Below are 22,775 nucleotides of genomic sequence, written 5' to 3'. Positions count from 1 at the left end.
CAGTGTATCTCTTACCATAGACATTCATTTAAAAGTAAGATATAATTTGCATTAATAGCAAAATACAAATATATTAAAAAAAATTACACAAAAAAAGTCTTACCACTAAGTTGTTGGACTTTTTGTATTCATGGGTTTCAGCTTTCTGTTACATGCTACATTTCAGGACTTTTACTATTCGAATTATACATTTAATTTTGAATCACTATGACGGTACTAACATGTTGTCATTGATCTGAAACCAGGTGACTGCATTGGTCCATTTCGGTTAACTTCACTGCAACCGTGCATAATTGATACAATATGCAGCATTGAGTTTACAGTCCACTGGTGTCATTGGTGTTTAAAAACCTCTCCTTAAACACGTCCTCGTGATGTGTGCTGTTTTTGTCAATTTGAGGTTGACATTTGTGAGACCAGGACCTGACATTTTGTGAGCTATATGTAAGATCAGAAAATCATCACATTTATTTCAGCCCGCGTTCATATCTCGTCCATACTGCTGGTAGTACAAGTGAGCGTGATACTGATGTTCTCAAACAGAAGCCTTGTTCCTGTTTTGTCAGGTTTGAGTGCACCTCATTTCCTAAAATAGTGAGCGAGTTGGTTTGCCAAGGTCTCACCAAATCCTCCAGCTCTTCAGGTGGAACTCCTCTTCTGGCAAAGCATTTTTGTCTAATTATTTCTGTAGACACTCTCAGCAGTTTTACCTCCCTCTGCAACCTTTGCCACCCCATACTGTTGCCCGGCTATTTAAGCAAAAATAGGCGAGTTCCTCCAATTCTAAGTTCAATAGTGCACCCAACAGGATAAGTGATTCATCAAAATGTTCTGCTATCACAACCAAGCTGAAGGTCTCCTCAAGCAAAGCCAGGTCCACTGGCCACGAGGATCAAACCTGATTGTTAAGGCCAAGGTCAAAAGTCATTGGATTTTTTGCCAATCCATTGTGCGGAACCTTTGGGTCCCAAAACATCTCAGGAGAGTCCAAGAAGACTGACAGGGCAGTTTTGTTGCTATTAGTCCTTTTGGCCCTAAGTGAAGGCTAGGATAGAAGAGAAGTAATAGGCAAAAATGGACTCAAAAGTGTGCCCCGCATCTGGCAGGATGGTGATGAAGATCGGATCAGAGGGTATGACGTTTTTCAGCTCGGAGAGGTCAAAGCAAAGGGAGGAGGAGAGGATGTCAAACTGTCCAGAGCCACTGAGTAATTCCTCCACAGATTCAAACTGGAATCTGAAAGTAGTTCATTAATAGGATGTTTTCATTTCTGGCCATTTACAAGATTGTTACATTTTGTTTTTTAAATTAATACAATGAAAGTCCTGGGTTTATTTTTATGGCCAAAATTCTAAGTTACAAGTGATTGAAATAATAAATTCAAAAGTAGTGACTTGGTAATATACTTGTCAGGGTAGTTGAAGTAGTAGCCGTGACGAGGAAAAGCAAAAGCAGAAGCATCCTTCTCTCCCATACGGAACTTCAAACTACGAGAGCTACACACAACAAAATAAGACTTAGCATAAACCTATAGAATTAACTTATTCATTAACTATGCTGTTCTTTTCTGTGTTACTGTCTGCAGTTGCTGCTTGAGCCTCTAAACAGCGGCTTTAAGAAACCATCAGGTTTGTGAGCTCAGCTTGAGAAGATAATCATTGACACAGGCCAATCAGCACATGGGCCAATTAAACATATCCAACCAAGATGTTAAATTAGGCATTTAATGCAGGTCACTATGTCACACCTGAGGGCCCACACGTAATATATTTAACAAAGCCCGAAGATTTAGTATTATTTTAATTGTCAGGTTTTTATTTTTGTTTAACCATTATTCATTAAAAGCCTAATATTGTTTATCATATTAACTGGACCATTTAATACAGCTAAGTTTTTTGAAAATAAAATTCTGCTTCTTGCCTTGACTCTCTCTCCTCCCTCCTCCTCCTGCTTCTTGCCTTGACTCTCTCTCCTCTCTCATCCTCCTGCTTCTTGCCTTGACTCTCTCTCCTCCCTCCTCCTCCTGCTTCTTGCCTTGACTCTCTCTCCTCCCTCCTCCTCCTGCTTCTTGCCTTGACTCTCTCTCCTCCCTCCTCCTCCTGCTTCTTGCCTTGACTCTCTCCTCTCTCCTCCCTCCTCCTCCTGCTTCTTGCCTTGACTCTCTCTCCTCTCTCATCCTCCTGCTTCTTGCCTTGACTCTCTCTCCTCCCTCCTCCTCTTGCTTCTTGCCTTGACTCTCTCCTCTCTCCTCTCTCCTCCTCCTGCTTCTTGCCTTGACTCTCTCCTCTCTCCTCCCTCCTCCTCCTGCTTCTTGCCTTGACTCTCTCTCCTCTCTCCTCCTCCTGCTTCTTGCCTTGACTCTCTCTCCTCCCTCCTCCTCCTGCTTCTTGCCTTGACTCTCTCCTCTCTCCTCCCTCCTCCTCCTGCTTCTTGCCTTGACTCTCTCTCCTCTCTCCTCCTCCTGCTTCTTGCCTTGACTCTCTCTCCTCCCTCCTCCTCCTGCTTCTTGCCTTGACTCTCTCTCCTCCCTCCTCCTCCTGCTTCTTGCCTTGACTCTCTCTCCTCCTCCCTCCTCCTGCTTCTTGCCTTGACTCTCTCCTCCTCCTGCTTCTTGCCTTGACTCTCTCCTCTCTCCTCCTCCTGCTTCTTGCCTTGACTCTCTCTCCTCTCTCCTCCTCCTGCTTCTTGCCTTGACTCTCTCTCCTCCCTCCTCCTCCTGCTTCTTGCCTTGACTCTCTCTCCTCTCTCCTCCTGCTTCTTGCCTTGACTCTCTCTCCTCCCTCCTCCTCCTGCTTCTTGCCTTGACTCTCTCTCCTCCTCCCTCCTCCTGCTTCTTGCCTTGACTTTCTCTCCTCCTGCTTCTTGCCTTGACTCTCTCTCATCTCTCCTCCTCCTGCTTCTTGCATTGACTCTCTCCTCTCTCCTCCCTCCTCCTCCTGCTTCTTGCCTTGACTCTCTCTCCTCTCTCATCCTCCTGCTTCTTGCCTTGACTCTCTCTCCTCCCTCCTCCTCCTGCTTCTTGCCTTGACTCTCTCTCCTCCCTCCTCCTCCTGCTTCTTGCCTTGACTCTCTCCTCTCTCCTCCCTCCTCCTCCTGCTTCTTGCCTTGACTCTCTCTCCTCTCTCATCCTCCTGCTTCTTGCCTTGACTCTCTCTCCTCCCTCCTCCTCCTGCTTCTTGCCTTGACTCTCTCCTCTCTCCTCCCTCCTCCACCTGCTTCTTTCCTTGACTCTCTCTCCTCTCTCCTGCTTCTTGCCTTGACTCTCTCTCCTCTCTCCTCCTCCTGCTTCTTGCCTTGACTCTCTCCTCTCTCCTCCCTCCTCCTCCTGCTTCTTGCCTTGACTCTCTCTCCTCTCTCCTCCTCCTGCTTCTTGCCTTGACTCTCTCTCCTCCCTCCTCCTCCTGCTTCTTGCCTTGACTCTCTCTCCTCCCTCCTCCTCCTGCTTCTTGCCTTGACTCTCTCCTCTCTCCTCCCTCCTCCACCTGCTTCTTTCCTTGACTCTCTCTCCTCTCTCCTGCTTCTTGCCTTGACTCTCTCTCCTCTCTCCTCCTCCTGCTTCTTGCCTTGACTCTCTCCTCTCTCCTCCCTCCTCCTCCTGCTTCTTGCCTTGACTCTCTCTCCTCTCTCCTCCTCCTGCTTCTTGCCTTGACTCTCTCTCCTCCCTCCTCCTCCTGCTTCTTGCCTTGACTCTCTCTCCTCTCTCCTCCTGCTTCTTGCCTTGACTCTCTCTCCTCCCTCCTCCTCCTGCTTCTTGCCTTGACTCTCTCTCCTCCTCCCTCCTCCTGCTTCTTGCCTTGACTCTCTCCTCCTCCTGCTTCTTGCCTTGACTCTCTCCTCTCTCCTCCTCCTGCTTCTTGCCTTGACTCTCTCTCCTCTCTCCTCCTCCTGCTTCTTGCCTTGACTCTCTCTCCTCCCTCCTCCTCCTGCTTCTTGCCTTGACTCTCTCTCCTCTCTCCTCCTGCTTCTTGCCTTGACTCTCTCTCCTCCCTCCTCCTCCTGCTTCTTGCCTTGACTCTCTCTCCTCCTGCTTCTTGCCTTGACTCTCTCCTCTCTCCTCCTGCTTCTTGCCTTGACTCTCTCTCCTCCCTCCTCCTCCTGCTTCTTGCCTTGACTCTCTCTCCTCCCTCCTCCTCCTGCTTCTTGCCTTGACTCTCTCTCCTCTCTCCTCCTGCTTCTTGCCTTGACTCTCTCTCCTCTCTCATCCTCCTGCTTCTTGCCTTGACTCTCTCTCCTCCCTCCTCCTCCTGCTTCTTGCCTTGACTCTCTCCTCTCTCCTCCCTCCTCCACCTGCTTCTTTCCTTGACTCTGTCTCCTCTCTCCTGCTTCTTGCCTTGACTCTCTCTCCTCTCTCCTCCTCCTGCTTCTTGCCTTGACTCTCTCCTCTCTCCTCCCTCCTCCTCCTGCTTCTTGCCTTGACTCTCTCTCCTCTCTCCTCCTCCTGCTTCTTGCCTTGACTCTCTCTCCTCCCTCCTCCTCCTGCTTCTTGCCTTGACTCTCTCCCCTCTCTCCTCCTCCTGCTTCTTGCCTTGACTCTCTCCTCTCTCCTCCCTCCTCCTCCTGCTTCTTGCCTTGACTCTCTCTCATCTCTCCTCCTCCTGCTTCTTGCATTGACTCTCTCCTCTCTCCTCCCTCCTCCTCCTGCTTCTTGCCTTGACTCTCTCTCCTCTCTCATCCTCCTGCTTCTTGCCTTGACTCTCTCTCCTCCCTCCTCCTCCTGCTTCTTGCCTTGACTCTCTCTCCTCCCTCCTCCTCCTGCTTCTTGCCTTGACTCTCTCCTCTCTCCTCCCTCCTCCTCCTGCTTCTTGCCTTGACTCTCTCTCCTCTCTCATCCTCCTGCTTCTTGCCTTGACTCTCTCTCCTCCCTCCTCCTCCTGCTTCTTGCCTTGACTCTCTCCTCTCTCCTCCCTCCTCCACCTGCTTCTTTCCTTGACTCTCTCTCCTCTCTCCTGCTTCTTGCCTTGACTCTCTCTCCTCTCTCCTCCTCCTGCTTCTTGCCTTGACTCTCTCCTCTCTCCTCCCTCCTCCTCCTGCTTCTTGCCTTGACTCTCTCTCCTCTCTCCTCCTCCTGCTTCTTGCCTTGACTCTCTCTCCTCCCTCCTCCTCCTGCTTCTTGCCTTGACTCTCTCTCCTCTCTCCTCCTGCTTCTTGCCTTGACTCTCTCTCCTCCCTCCTCCTCCTGCTTCTTGCCTTGACTCTCTCTCCTCCTCCCTCCTCCTGCTTCTTGCCTTGACTCTCTCCTCCTCCTGCTTCTTGCCTTGACTCTCTCCTCTCTCCTCCTCCTGCTTCTTGCCTTGACTCTCTCTCCTCTCTCCTCCTCCTGCTTCTTGCCTTGACTCTCTCTCCTCCCTCCTCCTCCTGCTTCTTGCCTTGACTCTCTCTCCTCTCTCCTCCTGCTTCTTGCCTTGACTCTCTCTCCTCCCTCCTCCTCCTGCTTCTTGCCTTGACTCTCTCTCCTCCTGCTTCTTGCCTTGACTCTCTCCTCTCTCCTCCTGCTTCTTGCCTTGACTCTCTCTCCTCCCTCCTCCTCCTGCTTCTTGCCTTGACTCTCTCTCCTCCCTCCTCCTCCTGCTTCTTGCCTTGACTCTCTCTCCTCTCTCCTCCTGCTTCTTGCCTTGACTCTCTCTCCTCCCTCCTCCTCCTGCTTCTTGCCTTGACTCTCTCTCCTCCTCCCTCCTCCTGCTTCTTGCCTTGACTCTCTCCTCCTCCTGCTTCTTGCCTTGACTCTCTCCTCTCTCCTCCTCCTGCTTCTTGCCTTGACTCTCTCTCCTCTCTCCTCCTCCTGCTTCTTGCCTTGACTCTCTCTCCTCCCTCCTCCTCCTGCTTCTTGCCTTGACTCTCTCCTCTCTCCTCCTCCTGCTTCTTGCCTTGACTCTCTCTCCTCCCTCCTCCTCCTGCTTCTTGCCTTGACTCTCTCTCCTCCTGCTTCTTGCCTTGACTCTCTCCTCTCTCCTCCTGCTTCTTGCCTTGACTCTCTCTCCTCCCTCCTCCTCCTGCTTCTTGCCTTGACTCTCTCTCCTCCTGCTTCTTGCCTTGACTCTCTCCTCTCTCCTCCTGCTTCTTGCCTTGACTCTCTCTCCTCCCTCCTCCTCCTGCTTCTTGCCTTGACTCTCTCTCCTCCTGCTTCTTGCCTTGACTCTCTCCTCTCTCCTCCTCCTGCTTCTTGCCTTGAGTCGAGCCCACAGTGGTGTTCTTGCTGAAATAATGATAATGATAATAATAATGCTGATTGTATCTCTCGATCCACTCGTGCTGCTGTAGAGCTCTCACTTGTAATGTCAGACTATAAAGTAAAAACAGCCTCACTGCCTCTGAGATCGACCGGTAGATCGGGCCCTGTACTGGTCATAAATGTTGCCTTTCAGCTTCATAGCCAAGTTAAAATACACAGCAATATATGACAAACTCTCAAGGTTTGAGAGTAGTGTTGTTTGTGCAGAATGATGAGAGGAGGCTTTAAGAATTCCATTGATAAATGTTATGCTGGATGCCCACATTTGTGCCAGTAGTAACAAACGTCTTGGCCAACCTTTGCTAGCTTTGCTTAAAAGCTACTGCCTCTGAGGAGATGAATATAGAGTCTAAATCTTATTTAAGGAATAATGGGCCATTCCGGCGGGGGTAAGAACTGGGGCATTGTGATCTGGGCATATTTCCCTGAAGCTCAGATACTGTGGTTTGACCCAGTTTATTCTCAAAAACCCTATGTTAAAACAATTCTGAAGAAAAAGAGGGCCAATGGTAAATTTTGCTGCAAAGGGTTACCCAACCAGTTAAGGGCGCTATTTCATTTTCATAAATTTTGCTTAGCCCATTATCATCAACATTTTTCATCATAATTTGATCCTCTAATCTGAAATGCGCCTATAATGAGTCGTATGATCTGTCTGTTCTCTGTGTAGATCATTGTAAACATGAGTGGTGTTTGGGCTCCCCTCCCCCACGGCCTGTGCGCCTGCGCGCCTGTAGGGGGCGCTGCGGAGCCGCAGAGGCCTGTCGCGGAGAGACGGGAGACGGAAAAACCCACAGACTCGGTCTTTGTTTCTGGGAGGAAAATCTAGACACTGCGACCGGCGAGTTTTCAAACATCACATTTGGGCGCTTGTGTGAGTAAACTCAACTTTGATGACTTTTGTTAGGGTGGTTACTTGTCTGTTTGTGTACGCCTTTGTCTTTCGGAGAATATTTAGTGTTTTAGTTGGTTTGCGAAAAGATGAGAGCGACATTGAGCGGCGCTGCCGCGGCGCGGCTCAGCGCAATGAATGAAAATAGTTTTTGTAAATGTGCTCAGAGCGGAGCCAAGTGTACGGAAGGCGCCTTGGATCAATCAACTCCACAGATTAATGTGCTCGACATTTACACTTCTCCAAATATATTTCCTCGTCTGTCTGATCTGTGTAATTGGCCTCAAAGAGCATGGTCGGCTAAGCTAAAGCTAGCATGCTAACCCAGTCAACAGTGGTTAGTGTTGTTGTTGTGTTATGGCAGTGGTTGTAGGGGCACTTTGTCTGAATATACCTAGTTATGTCTTAAACACAAGTGAGAAACAAACCGATTTTCAATGGAACGACTGAAATAGTTTGAGATCAAATATATGACTGGAAATGTAAGCTTTTGATTTGTAAGGACACGCTAAGATTAGCGATCTATGTATACTGCCAAGCTAAGACAACCAAAGCTACTTTGACTAAGATTTAATAACTTTAACTCTTAATGCTGAAATGCTGAATCCAGTGTTTAGCTTCAGCTTTGTTGATATGCGGCAACTTTGGAGCTTTGTGTGTGAACAGGCCCTGAGAGCATGAACATGATATATTTAAGAAGTACAGTATTGTTTATTCATAGCAAGATGTTTGTCAATGTTTGATTGTGTTTGGTGTCTTGCATTTATTGTTGGAAATGATCCATAATTGATAAGAACACCTTTAGTACATTTTTGCCTCTGCTATTTATTCAAATGCCAGATATTTTTCTCTCAATTATTAAAGGTTATTTTTTGGGGTTTTTGTTTGGCAAATAGCTGCTTTATGTGCGTGGATGTGTGTGTGTGTGTGTGTGTGTGTGTGTGTGTGTTTTAATGCTTAATAACAATAGACATTTTACGTGGATCCATCTCAATTACTGTAGGATTAATGATGATGGGATGCCACCAAATCGCAGCAGTACCTGACCTGTAGCAGACCTGTAGTGTTCCCATAGTTGGCAACAAAATATATATTGTATATATTTTTTACTAAACTACTAAAATCTCTCTTCCAGTGGATTTTGCTGGTGCAGCACACCCCCAGATCCCCCTGAGACATGTCCACTCCTGACCCCCCTATGGGAGGGACCCCTCGGCCCGGTCCCTCCCCGGGCCCAGGGCCGTCTCCAGGAGGCCCGTCTCCGGGTTCAGCCCACAGCATGATGGGACCCAGTCCGGGACCTCCACACCCCTCTCAGGGACCCACTGGATATTCTCAGGAAAACATGCACCAGATGCATAAGGTACTGTTTAGAAACACTCTGGATAGAAGAATTCAACTTTAAAATTAAAATGTACTGTCTCCAATTAATTATTGGGAGAAGAAATACTGCACTAAATTGTCTCAAATATTGATGCCATGAATTAAGATATCTTTGATTCACTTAATTCAAGTTGTAATAGATTACCATGCCCTTAGAGTTAGAGATCTTTTAGCTTTTATTATATTGTAATTTGTTTTTCATAATAGTGTTTTATTTGTGTGTTCTATAGCCCATGGAGCCCATGCACGACAAGGGGATGCCTGACGATCCCCGCTATAATCAGATGAAAGGCATGGGGATGAGGCCAGGTTCACATCCTGGTATGGGACCACCTCCAAGTCCCATGGACCAACATTCTCAAGGTAAGGTTTGGTATTTGATTTGATCGGTTGAAAAGTAATGTTTCTTGTAGTCTGTTAAATACATTTTTGGATAAATATCCAGTAAACACGTAATTGTGATTCTGTCTGTGAAGAGGAGTTGTGAATGTCTTAAAATAATTAGTATTTATTATTTTCCGTATTGTATTTTTATTATGTAGAGCATTGTATTGGCTGTTGTAGTTTGTAGTTCGTCTGCCCTACATATCCACCTAACTATATCGGCTATGAAAAAACAAGCAAACATATTGGTCGAGCTCTTGCCTGTGATTAGACTTTAGTTTGTCTGTTCACCAAGCCCAAATATTGTTAATTTCATCAGTCAATATAGTCATTAATATGACGGGCCTAGTTGTAAATGTGTTTCATAAGATGATATACATTTATTTTTGATGATTATTCAGCCCTAAACGTAGCATAAACAAAAATCTTTAATCCAAGAAATATTGGCAAATATAAAGTGAGCAAGTAAAGATGCAGTTTGACAATTATCTAATTCTAATACATTTTCGGTTGAAAAGAAAATAAGTTGTTATTATCCAAGTTTGAATCACTGCTGCTTTTGTATTGTTCTTTTGTGTTCTGTGACTGAGAACACTATTATAGTGGCAGCTTTTATGGAGCTCAACTTTCAGGACTGCAACACTCTGTGAACATGCTTGACTGTACATGCTTTCCTGTCACAGGTTACCCCTCACCATTGGGTGGCTCAGAGCATGCCCCCAGCCCTGTCCCATCTAATGGCCCTCCCTCTGGGCCTATGATGCCTGGTGCCCCCCCTGGCTCTGTGGCTGGCCCGATGGAGGCCAATGGGGACCCCAACCAGGCGATGGCACAGCCCAACCGTGTTGGTCCTCCTGGTCCTCCTGGTCCAGGGGGGCCAGCTGGACCTGGTGCAGGACCGGGTGGTGCAGGGGGACCCACTCCCTTCAACCAGAACCAGCTGCACCAACTCAGGGCTCAGATCATGGCATACAAGATGTTGGCGCGCAGCCAGCCTCTCCCAGATCACCTGCAGATGGCAGTGCAAGGGAAGAGACCCATGCCCAACATGCCCCCCTCTGCTGTCCCTGGGGGGGCACCAGGGGCAGGACCAGCACTGCCTCAAGGAAACTACAACCGACCACACGGTAAACCACCTATAGAATGACTATTGTTTTGTTTTTTTATAAATTGAGTTGGCAAACTGGGCCAAAACGTTCAACCATGCTCCTGTAAAGAGCCACACCAAACTACTGCCAGTCATGTCTCTGGGTGTATTCCCGAGGAAAATTATTAATAAATCAGGTGCAATTTCATAAATGTTGATGTATTTTAGGTTTTTCATTCATTTTTTCATAACAATATCTGGGAGTTTAATCCCACTGTCAGTTCCACCCCTGCAATAGTTGTTTATGAGCCTTAAGTCTGACTAGACTTCCTAGCGTTCTCTTCTCCCGTTTTATCCAGTTGACCTTACATTTTAGAGTAGTTCTCCTCTCCTTCTTGCATACAGTTTAATGCACCATTCTCATTTCTGTATTCAGGTGTGGTTGGGCCTAATATGGCTCCCCCTGGACCTGCTGGAGTACCTCCAGGAATGCCTGGTCAACCAACCAATGGACCTCCTAAATCATGGCCTGAAGGTATGCTTCTTATTTTATTATGATCCCGTGACTCATCTTTTGGGGTGTTTCATCCAAGTCGCTTAACATGTTCAAGCGTATTCTGAAATCCGGGGCTGAATTTAGCTCCATCTCCCGCTTAAGCCTCAAGTCGTTTCATGAAAGAAATAAGCCTTATCTGACCAACCTAATTCAGGCTTGAGGCTTAAACTGCGATTTGTGCATGTTTCCGGTGAATGATGGAATCTCATGGAATACCCCCAATGTTTTTTTTGACACTGCTTGTGTTTTGTATTCATAGGCCCCATGGTGAATGCTGCTGCCCCCTCTAGTGGCCCTCAGAAGATGATTCCTCCCCAACCAACAGGCCGGCCCTCTCCTGCGCCACCTTCAGTGCCTCCAGCTGCCTCACCGGTGATACCTCCTCAGACCCAGTCTCCAGGGCAGCCTGCCCAGCCCCCTCCTATGATGATGAAGCAGAGTCGCATCACCCCCATCCAGAAGCCTCGTGGGCTGGACCCAGTTGAGATCCTTCAGGAGAGGGAATACAGGTGAGGAGAAATTCATCTTTATCAATGTATTTGACTAGATGGGTGTTGAGGTGGGCACAAATGAGAAAGTGGATTAGATGCTCAATTGATTCTGAAGGAAATCCAAAGGTAGAGTAAAGGATGAGATTTGGCAGTGCATTCAAGCTGTTCATATTGAGGTATCCTATCATTACAACAGCCCAGACGGGTTAAGTGCAGCGTTGTGTTTTCCCTCTCCTTATAGTCACAATGCTTCTCATTTTTCACACTTTTGCTCTGACCGACCAAAACAGTAGCTGCCCGAGGGAATTTAAATACACTATCTGCATATTATTAAACTGATAAGCTAAGGTATACAAAGCTGCAAGTTATTATTTATGCTTTCAGACAAGAGCCACTTCTGTAAAGGATTTTATATCAATTGATTTTAAGGGTACATATACAGATAGATATAGCTACGGTTGTTCCTGCATCAAAAACCTGCTTCAATCACAACATTTACAATATTATATTTCTGTTTGCTAGGTCTTCTCATTCTGAGCTCTCGGAAAGCTCTTTGTTTCAATCACATGCTAATATGTCTCTTTAGTTATTAGATATGAGAACTGTCTCTCAGTATGCGTTGTACATTGTTTTCACAGGCTTCAGGCACGAATAACTCATCGTATTCAGGAGCTGGAGAACCTGCCTGGGTCTCTGGCCGGAGACATTCGCACTAAGGCAACTATAGAACTCAAGGCTCTCCGGCTGCTCAATTTCCAGAGACAGGTAAGCGGTTAACATTTTTCCCTTGAAAAAAATACATGAGATTGTACATTTTTTTTGTCTTTCAAAGTTGAGACAAGAAGTGGTGGTTTGCATGCGCCGGGACACCTCTTTGGAAACTGCCCTCAATGCCAAGGCTTACAAACGCAGCAAACGCCAATCTTTACGTGAGGCTCGAATCACAGAGAAGCTGGAGAAACAGCAGAAAATTGAGCAGGAGCGCAAACGCAGACAGAAACACCAAGTATGTAAACACACCACTTGATTTTCTCTCTGCCTTTTTAAAACTTGATTTAGATTAGCTAAATTTAAATTTCACATGACCTGTCTCTAGGAATACCTCAACAGCATCCTTCAACATGCCAAGGACTTCAAGGAGTACCATCGCTCCATCACTGCCAAGCTCCAGAAGGCCACAAAAGCTGTCGCTACCTACCACGCCAACACTGAGCGTGAGCAGAAAAAAGAGAACGAACGCATTGAGAAGGAGAGAATGCGGAGGCTGATGGTAAGTCACCAGTGAATGTGGAAACTCCTCCCTTTTAGCTCCAGAATATACAGTAGTATAGTCACAATGCTTCTCATTTTTCACACTTCTTTTGCTCTGACAGACTAAAACAGTAGCTGCCCGAGGGAATTTAAATACACTATCTGCATATTATTAAACTGATAACTTGTAGCTTTGTATACCGTAGCTTATTATTTATGCTTTCAGACAAGAGACACTTCTGTAAAGGATTTTATATCAATTGATTTTAAGGGTACATATACAAAACTGGCTCATTTATAGATAGATAGATAGATATAGCTAAGGTTGTTCCTGCATCAAAAACCTGCTTCAATCACAGCATTTTCAATATTATATTTCTGTTTGCTAGGTCTTCTCATTCTGAGCTCTCGGAAAGCTCTTTGTTTATTTTAATATTATGGCCGCACGTTGGCACAGCATTTGACACACTCTCCTCACAGCAAAAACACACAATTGCCAATTTAGGTAACTAAAAGTGTGTCCATCCTCCACAACTGTATCAACTGTCATTATTTTGCCCAGGCTGAAGATGAAGAAGGCTACCGTAAACTTATTGACCAGAAGAAGGACAAGCGCTTGGCCTACTTGCTGCAGCAAACAGACGAGTATGTGGCTAATCTCACAGAGCTGGTACGGGCTCACAAGGCTGCACAGGCTCTCAAAGAAAGGAAGAAAAAGAAGAAAAAGAAGGTATGAGCTTTAATTTCAGATAATTTTCTGTGTGATGTAGATTTAATTTCATGAACCTGTTTGGTTTGCAGAAGCCTGAGCCCACAGAAGGGGGCGTTGCTGCTTTGGGACCTGATGGAGAGGTGTTTGTTTTATGATAAGGTTGAATCGAACCAAAATGGAAGAAACTGTATTTGCATAACTAACACGTTTTGTTTGTGTTCCAGCCGTTGGATGAGACCAGCCAGATGAGCGACCTTCCAGTGAAGGTGATTCATGTGGACAGTGGAAAAATTCTGACTGGACTGGACGCTCCCAAGTCTGGTCAGCTGGAGACATGGCTCGAGATGAACCCAGGGTCCGTAATCTTCATATTTAAATTTGAGTTTTAACTACAAAGTGAATTGCCTATGTTTTTACAGCAATATGTTGGCCAGCTTTTTTACTCAACTCTGTCACCTTTGTAATAGATTAATAACTCCTATATATATATATATATATATATATATATATATATATATATATATATATATATATATATATATATATATATATATATATATATATATATATATATATATATATATATATATATATATATATATATATATTATTGAATACAAGTTTGTTGGTGAATCCGTCTAACCTTTTCAAATACTTTACTTACAGATATGAAGTAGCTCCTCGATCGGACAGTGAAGACAGCAGTTCAGATGGTGAAGAAGAGGTAACAGTTATAAATGGACCAAATATATTTTGTCTTGGTTTGAACTTGTCTTTTTATGTATTAGGAGGAAGAGGAGGAGCCCCAGCCCTCTACAGCTTCATCAGATGACAAGAAGAAGATCCCTAACCCGGAGACTGACGAAGTGAATGAAGCTGATGCTCAACATATTATTGAGTAAGTTGCTATATTTCTGAACCAAGGCTAACTGGGGCGTAAATGTGAACTCAATCTTGAATTGAAAAGAGTTCTAAGGAGAGCAATTTGTGTAAATTTAGAAATGAAATTTTTTACTGATATAAGAACAATTTACGGTGCATCTTATTGAGTTTATTTTTAGGCTGCGGCATTTCCCTTATAGCCTCATGGCTAACCTTAACCCGGCGCGGTCTAAAACGCGGTCAAATAGCGGCGCCGTTTCAGGAGCCGCAGCGCGCGGCCGGCACAAAAATAACATAGCAGTTTCGGCCGCGCGCCGCGGCTCTGCAAACACTCCCTTATTTTTAAGTGTAAATCCACACATTTTAGTGCATAGGTTGGTAAAAAGTCATGGTTGTTAGTCATTTGGGTAAAATAATAAATTCAAATTATAAATCAATACTTTTTAAGTACGGTAATTCAAATTTAAGTGTATCCTATCTGAGCCCTTCTGCAGGAGCAGACTGGGGCTAAACTCTGGGTTGGCAGTATAAAACGTGCTCCAGACCAGATTTTATGCCTTTTAACCCAGTTATCATAGCAATAGTGGTCTCTAATAAACTTTCACCTAGGTCTTGTTTGAGAAAATTTCCACAAGTCAGAACTGTTTCTGCCACTTTTATATTATAATATATATTTTTGTGCCAAGGTATTTTTTACGATTTACAAAGTAATTCTATGTTGTATCAAATTGTCATATTAAATAAATTGAAATTGTTTTATTGCTCATTTCAAAGTTGATTTGAGGCCAAATCTAAAGCTGACATGAGATACAGGAGCAGAATTCTGCTTTTGCTCTGATCAGAACATCACATGGACCCTGACTGGCTTTCCTGTGTCTGCCTTCCTCCTCGTCTGAGAGGGGAAACCAAGGAGACACAAACCCCCATCCCTAACACAGGGAGGCTGCACTGCTTGTTCTCCATGAATGAGGGGCTTACGTGGTTCACTCTAAAGTTTCGTATCAGAGGTTCAGGTCCAGATTAGACGGTGCTTGGGTCGGGATCCGGTCCGGAGTCCTCCTATTAGTGACCTGGGAGCTAGAGAGTTAGACTTAACAGAGTTGTGTTTATTTAACCCTGCTTTGGGAAACCGTAAAACCAGTTTGATTTCAGGGTTATTCTACTAAGTGTTCAAAATGCTTTGTTCTGTACCTTTCTGATAAATGCTTCCCGTTTTGTTCTCTCCAGAAACGCCAAGCAGGATGTGGATGACGAGTACGGCAGCCAGGCCTTCAACAGAGGGCTGCAGTCGTACTACGCTGTGGCCCACGCTGTCACTGAGAGGGTGGATAAACAGTCCTCTCTAATGGTCAACGGGCAGCTCAAACAATACCAGGTACACAAACTAGCCATCTGTACTAACCACAAAACGGTAATATTATGGAAGTGCCAAAAGGACTGCTAACCAAAAAGTGATTTCCACCTGGGAAGATGTAGGACGGTGTTTTAAAAAAAATGTTTAATGGTAGTCCAGATGACAACAAATAGACCATTTTTAAGGTGCCATTTAAAAAAAAAAAAAAACTATGGCCCTCAACACAAACTTTAACACTAGAGACAATCATAACTTATAATTTTTACATTCTTTCCAAACATTATTTGCTCATTGTGTTCACAGATCAAAGGTCTGGAGTGGCTCGTGTCTCTTTACAACAACAACCTCAATGGCATCCTGGCTGACGAGATGGGCCTGGGCAAGACCATCCAGACCATCGGACTCGTCACTTACCTCATGGAGCTCAAGCGCATTAACGGCCCCTTCCTCGTCATCGTGCCTCTGTCGTGAGTTCAAACCTCATACAATGCTCTCTGCTCCTACCGTCCCCGTCTCAAACTTTACTGCATCAATATGGAGACTTGGGAACGTGTGTTTTGAGTGCTCTGCGTGTCAACCTAAGGCCCCAAAAACATTGTACTGAAGGACACGGTCTCAAGCATGTCTTGTGTTTTCAGAACTCTATCAAACTGGGTGCTGGAGTTTGATAAGTGGGCACCATCAGTTGTCAAGATTTCATACAAGGTCAGTATTCATCTGTTAAATCAAGCAAGATGTGTGCACCATGAGAGGAACAACAAGATATGTCCCAAATGCCTCCCCTTGATACTTACACTACCAGTTGGCCCAACATTTTAATCATTAGGTATGGGACAAGACATGAATTTGGTTCCACGAGATGATGAGATTAAAAAATGTTGGCCTCACAACAAATGTATTTTTCTGTGTCGTTGTTTTGAAACGTCAAACTACACGTCTGGTGTTACTTTCTAAGCCATGTCTGAATTCGTCCCTAGGTATCATAAGAGAAAATGTTGTGATAGGGGTTAAGCGTCTTGCCTTTCCTCTCTTGTCGCGTCATCAAATCTGAGCTAAAATGGCATTCCCCAAGATGTAGTTGAATGATTTTGTTCTGGATTCTTTCCTTCCAGGGGTCCCCAGCTGCTCGACGTGCCTTTCTTCCCATTCTGCGCAGTGGCAAGTTTAATGTGCTGCTCACGACATACGAATACATCATCAAAGACAAACAAGTGCTAGCTAAAGTAAGGAAATCCACTCCAAAAATGGTATTGTCTACACTGTCCGACATGTTTGTGACTGATCTGCTGACTGCTCCTCAGCTTCGTTGGAAGTACATGATTGTGGACGAGGGCCATAGAATGAAGAACCACCACTGTAAGCTGACTCAGGTGTTGAATACTCACTACCTAGCCCCCCGACGTGTGCTCTTGACCGGGACGCCACTCCAAAACAAGCTGCCTGAGCTCTGGGCACTGCTCAACTTCCTGCTCCCCACCATCTTCAAAAGCTGCACCACCTTTGAGCAGTGGTTCAATGCCCCCTTCGCCATGACTGGAGAGAAGGTCAGACATGCTGATAATATACCTTAAGTGTCTGTATATACATTTTGCACCCTTTGCCACAGCATTGTCCATCTGATACTGTGTGATGTTTGTACATTTTGATTAAGTGATCGTCTAAATGAGATCATTTGTTTGACCTGTTTCTCATGTTAGGTGGACCTAAATGAAGAGGAGACCATTCTGATCATTCGCCGTCTTCACAAAGTTCTCAGGCCTTTCCTCTTGAGAAGACTCAAGAAGGAGGTGGAGGCTCAGCTGCCGGAGAAGGTTAGAACACTTTATATTACCATTTATATCATGCTTAATTTTCCCCCAATTACTATTTATCTACTATGGATTGATGCCTATAGTTACCTGTATTTTGTGGTTGTTCCTGTAGGTGGAGTATGTGATCAAGTGCGACATGTCTGCTCTCCAGAGGGTTCTGTACAGACACATGCAGGCCAAAGGGGTGCTTCTCACAGACGGATCAGAGAAGGACAAGAAGGTACAGGGTGAACTGTGCTTTGCACAGCAGAACGCAGGGATAATGTTTGTTTAAATAATAGCTGATATGTTTCATTCCAGGGTAAAGGTGGTACGAAGACTCTGATGAACACCATTATGCAGCTGAGGAAGATATGTAACCACCCCTTCATGTTCCAGCACATTGAGGTACGCAGACCAATTCAATTTATTTTTGTAATGCCCAAAATCACAACAGCAGTTGCCTCGAGGGTCGGCAGTGAAAAAACAGATTAAACGATGTTCATAGGGACTTGGCAAATGTCCCAGCATCCCGTGTCCTTAGACAAATAACACAATAGACCAGTGTGTTGTGGCTGTTCAAAAGAATCTTTTATTCATATTTATTTTTTGCCTCGCAGGAGTCCTTCTCTGAACATCTTGGCTTCTCGAACGGCGTTGTAACTGGGTATGTATGAATACAACATAAGTGGAGGCTTTATTTTGATCCATATTTGGACCACATACATGAATTTATGAATGAATGTTGTGTTGTTATTGTGTGCTGCATACGCACACATGCCCAGCCCTTTCGTTGTCTTTATAAGACCATTATCAACACACACATTAACATATATATTTGTATTTACAGATAAAAACTATTTTGTTTAATATGTTTTTGTTTGTTTGAAGTTATAAAACATGAAATACAGACTGCAACATTATGATTATGAAGAAATCATTCCCATTTTTGTACTGATGCTTGCAACATGGCAATGACCATAATATCCTTAAAGTGCTGTTGATCTTTGCAGATCGGAACTGTACCGCTCCTCAGGAAAGTTTGAACTTCTGGACAGGATCCTGCCTAAACTCAGGGCCACAGACCACAAAGTGCTGCTCTTCTGTCAGATGACCTCTCTCATGAACATCATGGAGGACTACTTTGCATTTCGCAGCTTCAAATACCTGCGTCTGGACGGTAACATACTCCTCTGCAACCTTTGAAATATCAGGGATAGGTGGTAGGGATATGTGTCTGTAAATTTGATTGTCCGCATATTTACCAATATATCAATGAATCAAGCAATAACTATTATTGTCTCTGTAATTGGTGTTTCTATTTTAGGTACAACTAAGGCAGAGGACCGTGGGCTGCTGCTGCAATCTTTCAATGACCCTGCCTCAGAGTACTTTATTTTCTTACTCAGTACTAGAGCAGGAGGTCTGGGGCTGAACTTGCAGTCCGCTGACACTGTCATCATCTTCGACAGTGACTGGAACCCTCATCAGGTCAGCAATGACACTCAAATGTGACAAATACTAGGAACCTTGAATAATGCATACGACTGGATTACAATAGAAGCAGTGGTACCTCCACAAATCTTGTACATGACTGCCATTTCACAGACTTTACATCGGTTGTTGGTTCCTATAATGATGGGCTTTCCTGCTTGCTTCTCTAGGACTTGCAGGCCCAGGACCGAGCACATCGTATCGGGCAGCAGAATGAGGTGCGCGTGCTTCGTCTGTGCACAGTCAACAGTGTGGAGGAGAAGATCCTGGCAGCTGCCAAGTACAAGCTGAATGTGGATCAGAAGGTCATCCAGGCCGGCATGTTTGACCAGAAGTCCTCAGGATTTGAGAGGAGAGCCTTTCTACAGGCCATCCTGGAGCATGAAGAACAGGATGAGGTCAGGGCTCATTTATTTTTGAAGAATGATAATAGAATCTTCATTAAAGTTCTTCCAGCATCAAAAAAAAAAAAGACAGACAATCAGACGTTGAACCTGGTCATTTATAATTGTTCTTCTTCTTTGCAGGAGGAGGATGAAGTTCCCGATGATGAGACAGTCAATCAGATGATTGCCAGAAGCGAAGAGGAGTTTGAACAATTTATGGTTAGTGAATTGTTTTAGTTACAGAATTCCACCTTAGTTACTGACCTGAGTTGAAACAATAGATTAAATCATGTAGACACTGTCATGGCCCTGTACAGTGTGCATCGCCGGTAGTTAGCCTGGCATGTGAAGGATTAATATGAATCATGACTGATATTAAGTGTATACAATAACTGATGCATCTGTGAATGTGATTATGCCGCTATGTCCTGTGCAAAGAGTTGGTGTTCCCTGTTTCCATTTTTATTACTCAATAGTTGTACAACATGACAAACATTTCCATAATAGCTTTTAATAACTTGTTTCAGCGTATGGACCTGGATCGACGGCGTGAGGACGCACGTAACCCCAAGAGAAAGCCCCGTCTGATGGAAGAGGATGACATGCCCGGCTGGATCCTGAAGGACGATGCCGAGGTGGAGAGGCTGACCTGTGAGGAAGAGGAGGAGAAGATGTTTGGACGAGGGTCACGCCAACGCAAAGAGGTGGACTACAGCGACTCGCTCACCGAGAAACAGTGGCTCAAGGTACTTTTGCTCTCAACTAGTGTACACTTTCTCAACTTGCCCTCTAATATTTGAAGGGAAACTCAAAAATTTGCCTTTTTTGAACTTGGGCTTTAATCTGGTGTCATGTTGATTATGATGCATGGTTTTATCATGTTTAGTCGCAGCACGTGAAATGCAGTTAAAACATAACTAACCCCCCAGGCCATAGAGGACGGCAACCTGGAGGACCTTGAAGAAGAGGTGCGTCACAAGAAGCCAACCCGGAAACGCAAAAGGGACCGAGACGATGGTTTGTCCACCCCGAGCAGCTCCAGCCGGGGGAGGGACAAGGACGAGGACGGAAAGAAGGCCAAGAAACGTGGCCGCCCTCCAGCCGAGAAACTGTCCCCGAACCCGCCCTCGCTCACCAAGAAGATGAAGAAAATCGTGGATGCCGTGATTAAGTATAAGGACGGGTGGGTAGAGCGTCTCATGTTTGTGCTTTTTTGCTATCACTATTTTCGATTCGGTTCTGATTTAAAATAAAATGTGGCGTTCAAGAACATGGAAAACAAAACGCACTAAAAATGGTTAATTTGAACTTTCCAAACCATATGCTTCTACTACCTCAGGATGAAATGGTTTTGTATAAAAGTTGGTTAAAGCTTAACGTAAGCTCCGACAAAGAGAGAAAGAGAGAACAAAAACTTGAGTCACGTCAGTCAATAATTGGTCATGTTTCTGTTTGCAGCAATGGCCGACAACTGAGTGAAGTCTTTATCCAGCTTCCCTCTCGAAAGGAACTGCCGGAGTATTATGAGCTCATACGCAAACCCGTGGACTTCAGAAAGATTAAGGTACGTGCATGAAATGATTTAAACGCCGCAAAATGTGTAACTTGTTTTTTAAATGTACAAACTTGCACTGACATTGTAGTGGGTCAGTATAATAGTATTTAGCACCTGTAGAAGCACATCAGATCAGTCCAATAATCCTACTCAAGGACCGTAGTTTATGGGTAACTATTTCCACCAGCACAATTTATTTCATTCAATACTTGTCAAGGTCATTTGAATTAATATAACTAACATCAAACCCGTTTTAACGTTTGTCTTAGTCCAAACCTCTGCTTCCCTTGTTCTTCAGGAGAGGATCCGTAGCCACAAATATCGTGGCCTCAACGACCTGGAGAAAGATGTGATGCTGCTATGTCAAAACGCACAAACCTTTAACCTGGAGGGCTCTCTGGTCAGTCATCTGTCCCGTCCCCGCTTCTAGGCTTGGTCCAGTGAACAATGTGTCAACAACTGGGTCTTAATCTTTTCAGATCTACGAGGACTCCATTGTGCTGCAATCTGTGTTCACCAGTGTGAGGCAGAAGATCGAGAAGGAGGAGGAGAGCGAAGGAGAAGATAGTGATGAAGAGGAGGAGGAGATGGACGAAGGCTCAGAGTCTGAATGTAAGAATACTCGCCGCTCATTCAGACTTAAAGAAGTGTTTCTTTTTTTCTGACAACATTGTTTTGTTTGTGTCCCCAGCTCGATCGGTGAAGGTGAAGATTAAACTGAGCCGGAAAGAGAAGGGCGACAAAGGGGGGAAAGGCCAAAAGAGGAAAAGCCGAGGGTCCCGGGCCAAACCTGTGGTGAGCGACGACGACAGCGAGGACGAGCAGGAGGAGGTGAGCGCATTCTGCTGCTGATCTCAAGCTTTACTTTTCTTTATTTATAGAGACACAGAGGGGAAACGGCAAGTGTAACTGGTACAGAGTATATGGGCGATTATCCCAGTTACACCCGTATCTGGTAAATATATATTGGGGCTGTACCAAATATTCTTGTCATAAAGTTAAATCTGTTTTGACCCAGTACATGCATATATTGTAAAAGCAGCTCTTTAAGTGAAAATGAGACTGCAGTGAGCCGTTTACACCTAATTGTATATTTGTATATGTTTATTTTCCCGAGAAGTAGTGCTTTTAGTATGCTAGTTGTTAAGAAACACTTAGGAAGTGAATAAAATGTATGAACTTTTTTCATTTTGAAGACAGTAAAAATAATATACAGCACATTTAACTGAGAAGGTACATTTTTCCATCTTATAAATATCCGTTGTTATTTGAGGCCAGTCCATGTCGATTGGTTCATTTCTTTTGTGGTTGTTTTTTTACTGCTGCCAAAAGTAGAATCCGAATCAGAAAATGTTTATTGCCATTGTCGATGAACAAAATTCACAAACATAGAAACGTGTCTCAAAAGGTAAAATGATGAAACAACTTATATCAAATCAAAAAGAAAAACAGTTGGTACATTCTAAAGGGATCCTTCTCTCTGCCTGGTGTATAATCAGTGCTTGTGTGTGTTGCCTCCAGGATCGCTCCGGCAGTGGCAGTGAGGAGGACTGAGCCCTCCCCAGATTCCACACACATCCCTCTTGCCCTTCGACTGTGATTTATATATTTTACTTAGAAACCGCAGGTCTTAGTTTTACCTAGAAGAGCTCATTTTGAGGCTCATTTGAGACTGACGTATTCTCATAAAGTATAGCATTAATTAAAACCCATTAAACTAAGATATGAAGCACCCATTCCCATATTTAATGCATTTTCCTGTATGAATAGTAGTGTCTTTTGTTTAAGTGCAACATGTTGAAGTCTATTGTAGACTGATTGTGGGTTTTTTTAAGTGGTATTTTTCCTCATATTTGGGACCAGAAGTACTTTTCTGAATGCATGATTGTCTGGATGTGTCTTCATTATTAGTGTCTCTAATTTAAAAGACTTTCTCAATGGGTCTGGGCTCGTCCCACCAGCAAACCCCCTCCCCTTCAGGTTGGTAAATGGGGAGGGAGGGACAAAGCCGTTACCTCGTGTTGCTGTCACTGGACTCAAATTTCACAATAAAGGCATCTCATAATAAAGTTTGAGTTGTTTGTTGCAGTTACACCCGTGGACACTAGATGGCATCAGTGCACTCTTGAGCCAGTTCGAAAGGTTCTTCATAACCCAACAACACCGTGTTCAAATCATAATCAGATCCTCAGAAAAAAACAACAACTAGATTGTTGGTTTTTTAATCCTAGAATGTGATTTTGTCATAGGGCCACATGGGCTGCAAGAGCCAAACTTCCCTATTGATAACATTGTATTTTGCCATGAACTATAGAAACAAAATATCACT

At 44.5% G+C, this 22,775-nt stretch overlaps 2 protein-coding genes across 4 annotated transcripts; one reads left to right on the top strand and one right to left on the bottom strand.

Annotated features, from left to right (window-relative positions):
- Positions 1–449: 449 nt before the first annotated feature.
- LOC140358817 (galactosylceramide sulfotransferase) lies at positions 450–6,368 on the bottom strand. The gene is given in 6 exon segments (XM_072443866.1): positions 450–530; positions 532–739; positions 742–1,039; positions 1,041–1,236; positions 1,407–1,496; positions 6,340–6,368. Coding segments are annotated over 6 exon segments (879 nt in total). The 3' UTR covers positions 450–472.
- Positions 6,369–6,983: 615 nt separating this feature from the next.
- Positions 6,984–22,515, top strand: smarca4a (SWI/SNF related BAF chromatin remodeling complex subunit ATPase 4a). 3 transcript variants are annotated; one of them, XM_072443501.1, is made up of 34 exons: positions 6,984–7,103; positions 8,257–8,484; positions 8,735–8,867; positions 9,572–10,015; positions 10,412–10,510; positions 10,791–11,040; positions 11,661–11,787; positions 11,855–12,028; positions 12,119–12,292; positions 12,836–13,003; positions 13,075–13,125; positions 13,210–13,340; positions 13,652–13,709; positions 13,774–13,883; positions 15,095–15,242; positions 15,525–15,688; positions 15,860–15,926; positions 16,334–16,444; positions 16,523–16,765; positions 16,919–17,032; positions 17,145–17,252; positions 17,333–17,419; positions 17,632–17,678; positions 18,025–18,191; positions 18,339–18,502; positions 18,676–18,903; positions 19,033–19,110; positions 19,419–19,637; positions 19,821–20,074; positions 20,350–20,455; positions 20,745–20,846; positions 20,926–21,058; positions 21,138–21,277; positions 21,968–22,515. In XM_072443501.1, the coding sequence occupies exons 2-34, from the start codon at positions 8,299–8,301 to the stop codon at positions 21,998–22,000; spliced, it is 4,818 nt and encodes a 1,605-aa protein (XP_072299602.1). In that variant the 5' UTR covers positions 6,984–7,103; positions 8,257–8,298; the 3' UTR covers positions 22,001–22,515. The 3 variants fall into 3 exon arrangements, with proteins under 3 accessions (XP_072299602.1, XP_072299601.1, XP_072299600.1); XM_072443500.1 differs by having other exon boundaries at positions 13,652–13,715; positions 13,777–13,883; XM_072443499.1 differs by having other exon boundaries at positions 18,676–19,110.
- Positions 22,516–22,775: the final 260 nt, after the last annotated feature.

The sequence above is a fragment of the Eucyclogobius newberryi genome, unplaced genomic scaffold (genome assembly GCF_026437365.1).
Source record: "Eucyclogobius newberryi isolate DKJ021-1_F unplaced genomic scaffold, fEucNew1.0.hap1 SCAF_13, whole genome shotgun sequence".
In the NCBI taxonomy this organism is placed as follows: domain Eukaryota; kingdom Metazoa; phylum Chordata; class Actinopteri; order Gobiiformes; family Gobiidae; genus Eucyclogobius; species Eucyclogobius newberryi.
The sequence above is the reverse complement of the archived record's forward strand: the minus strand, read 5'-3'. Positions and strand labels throughout refer to the sequence as shown.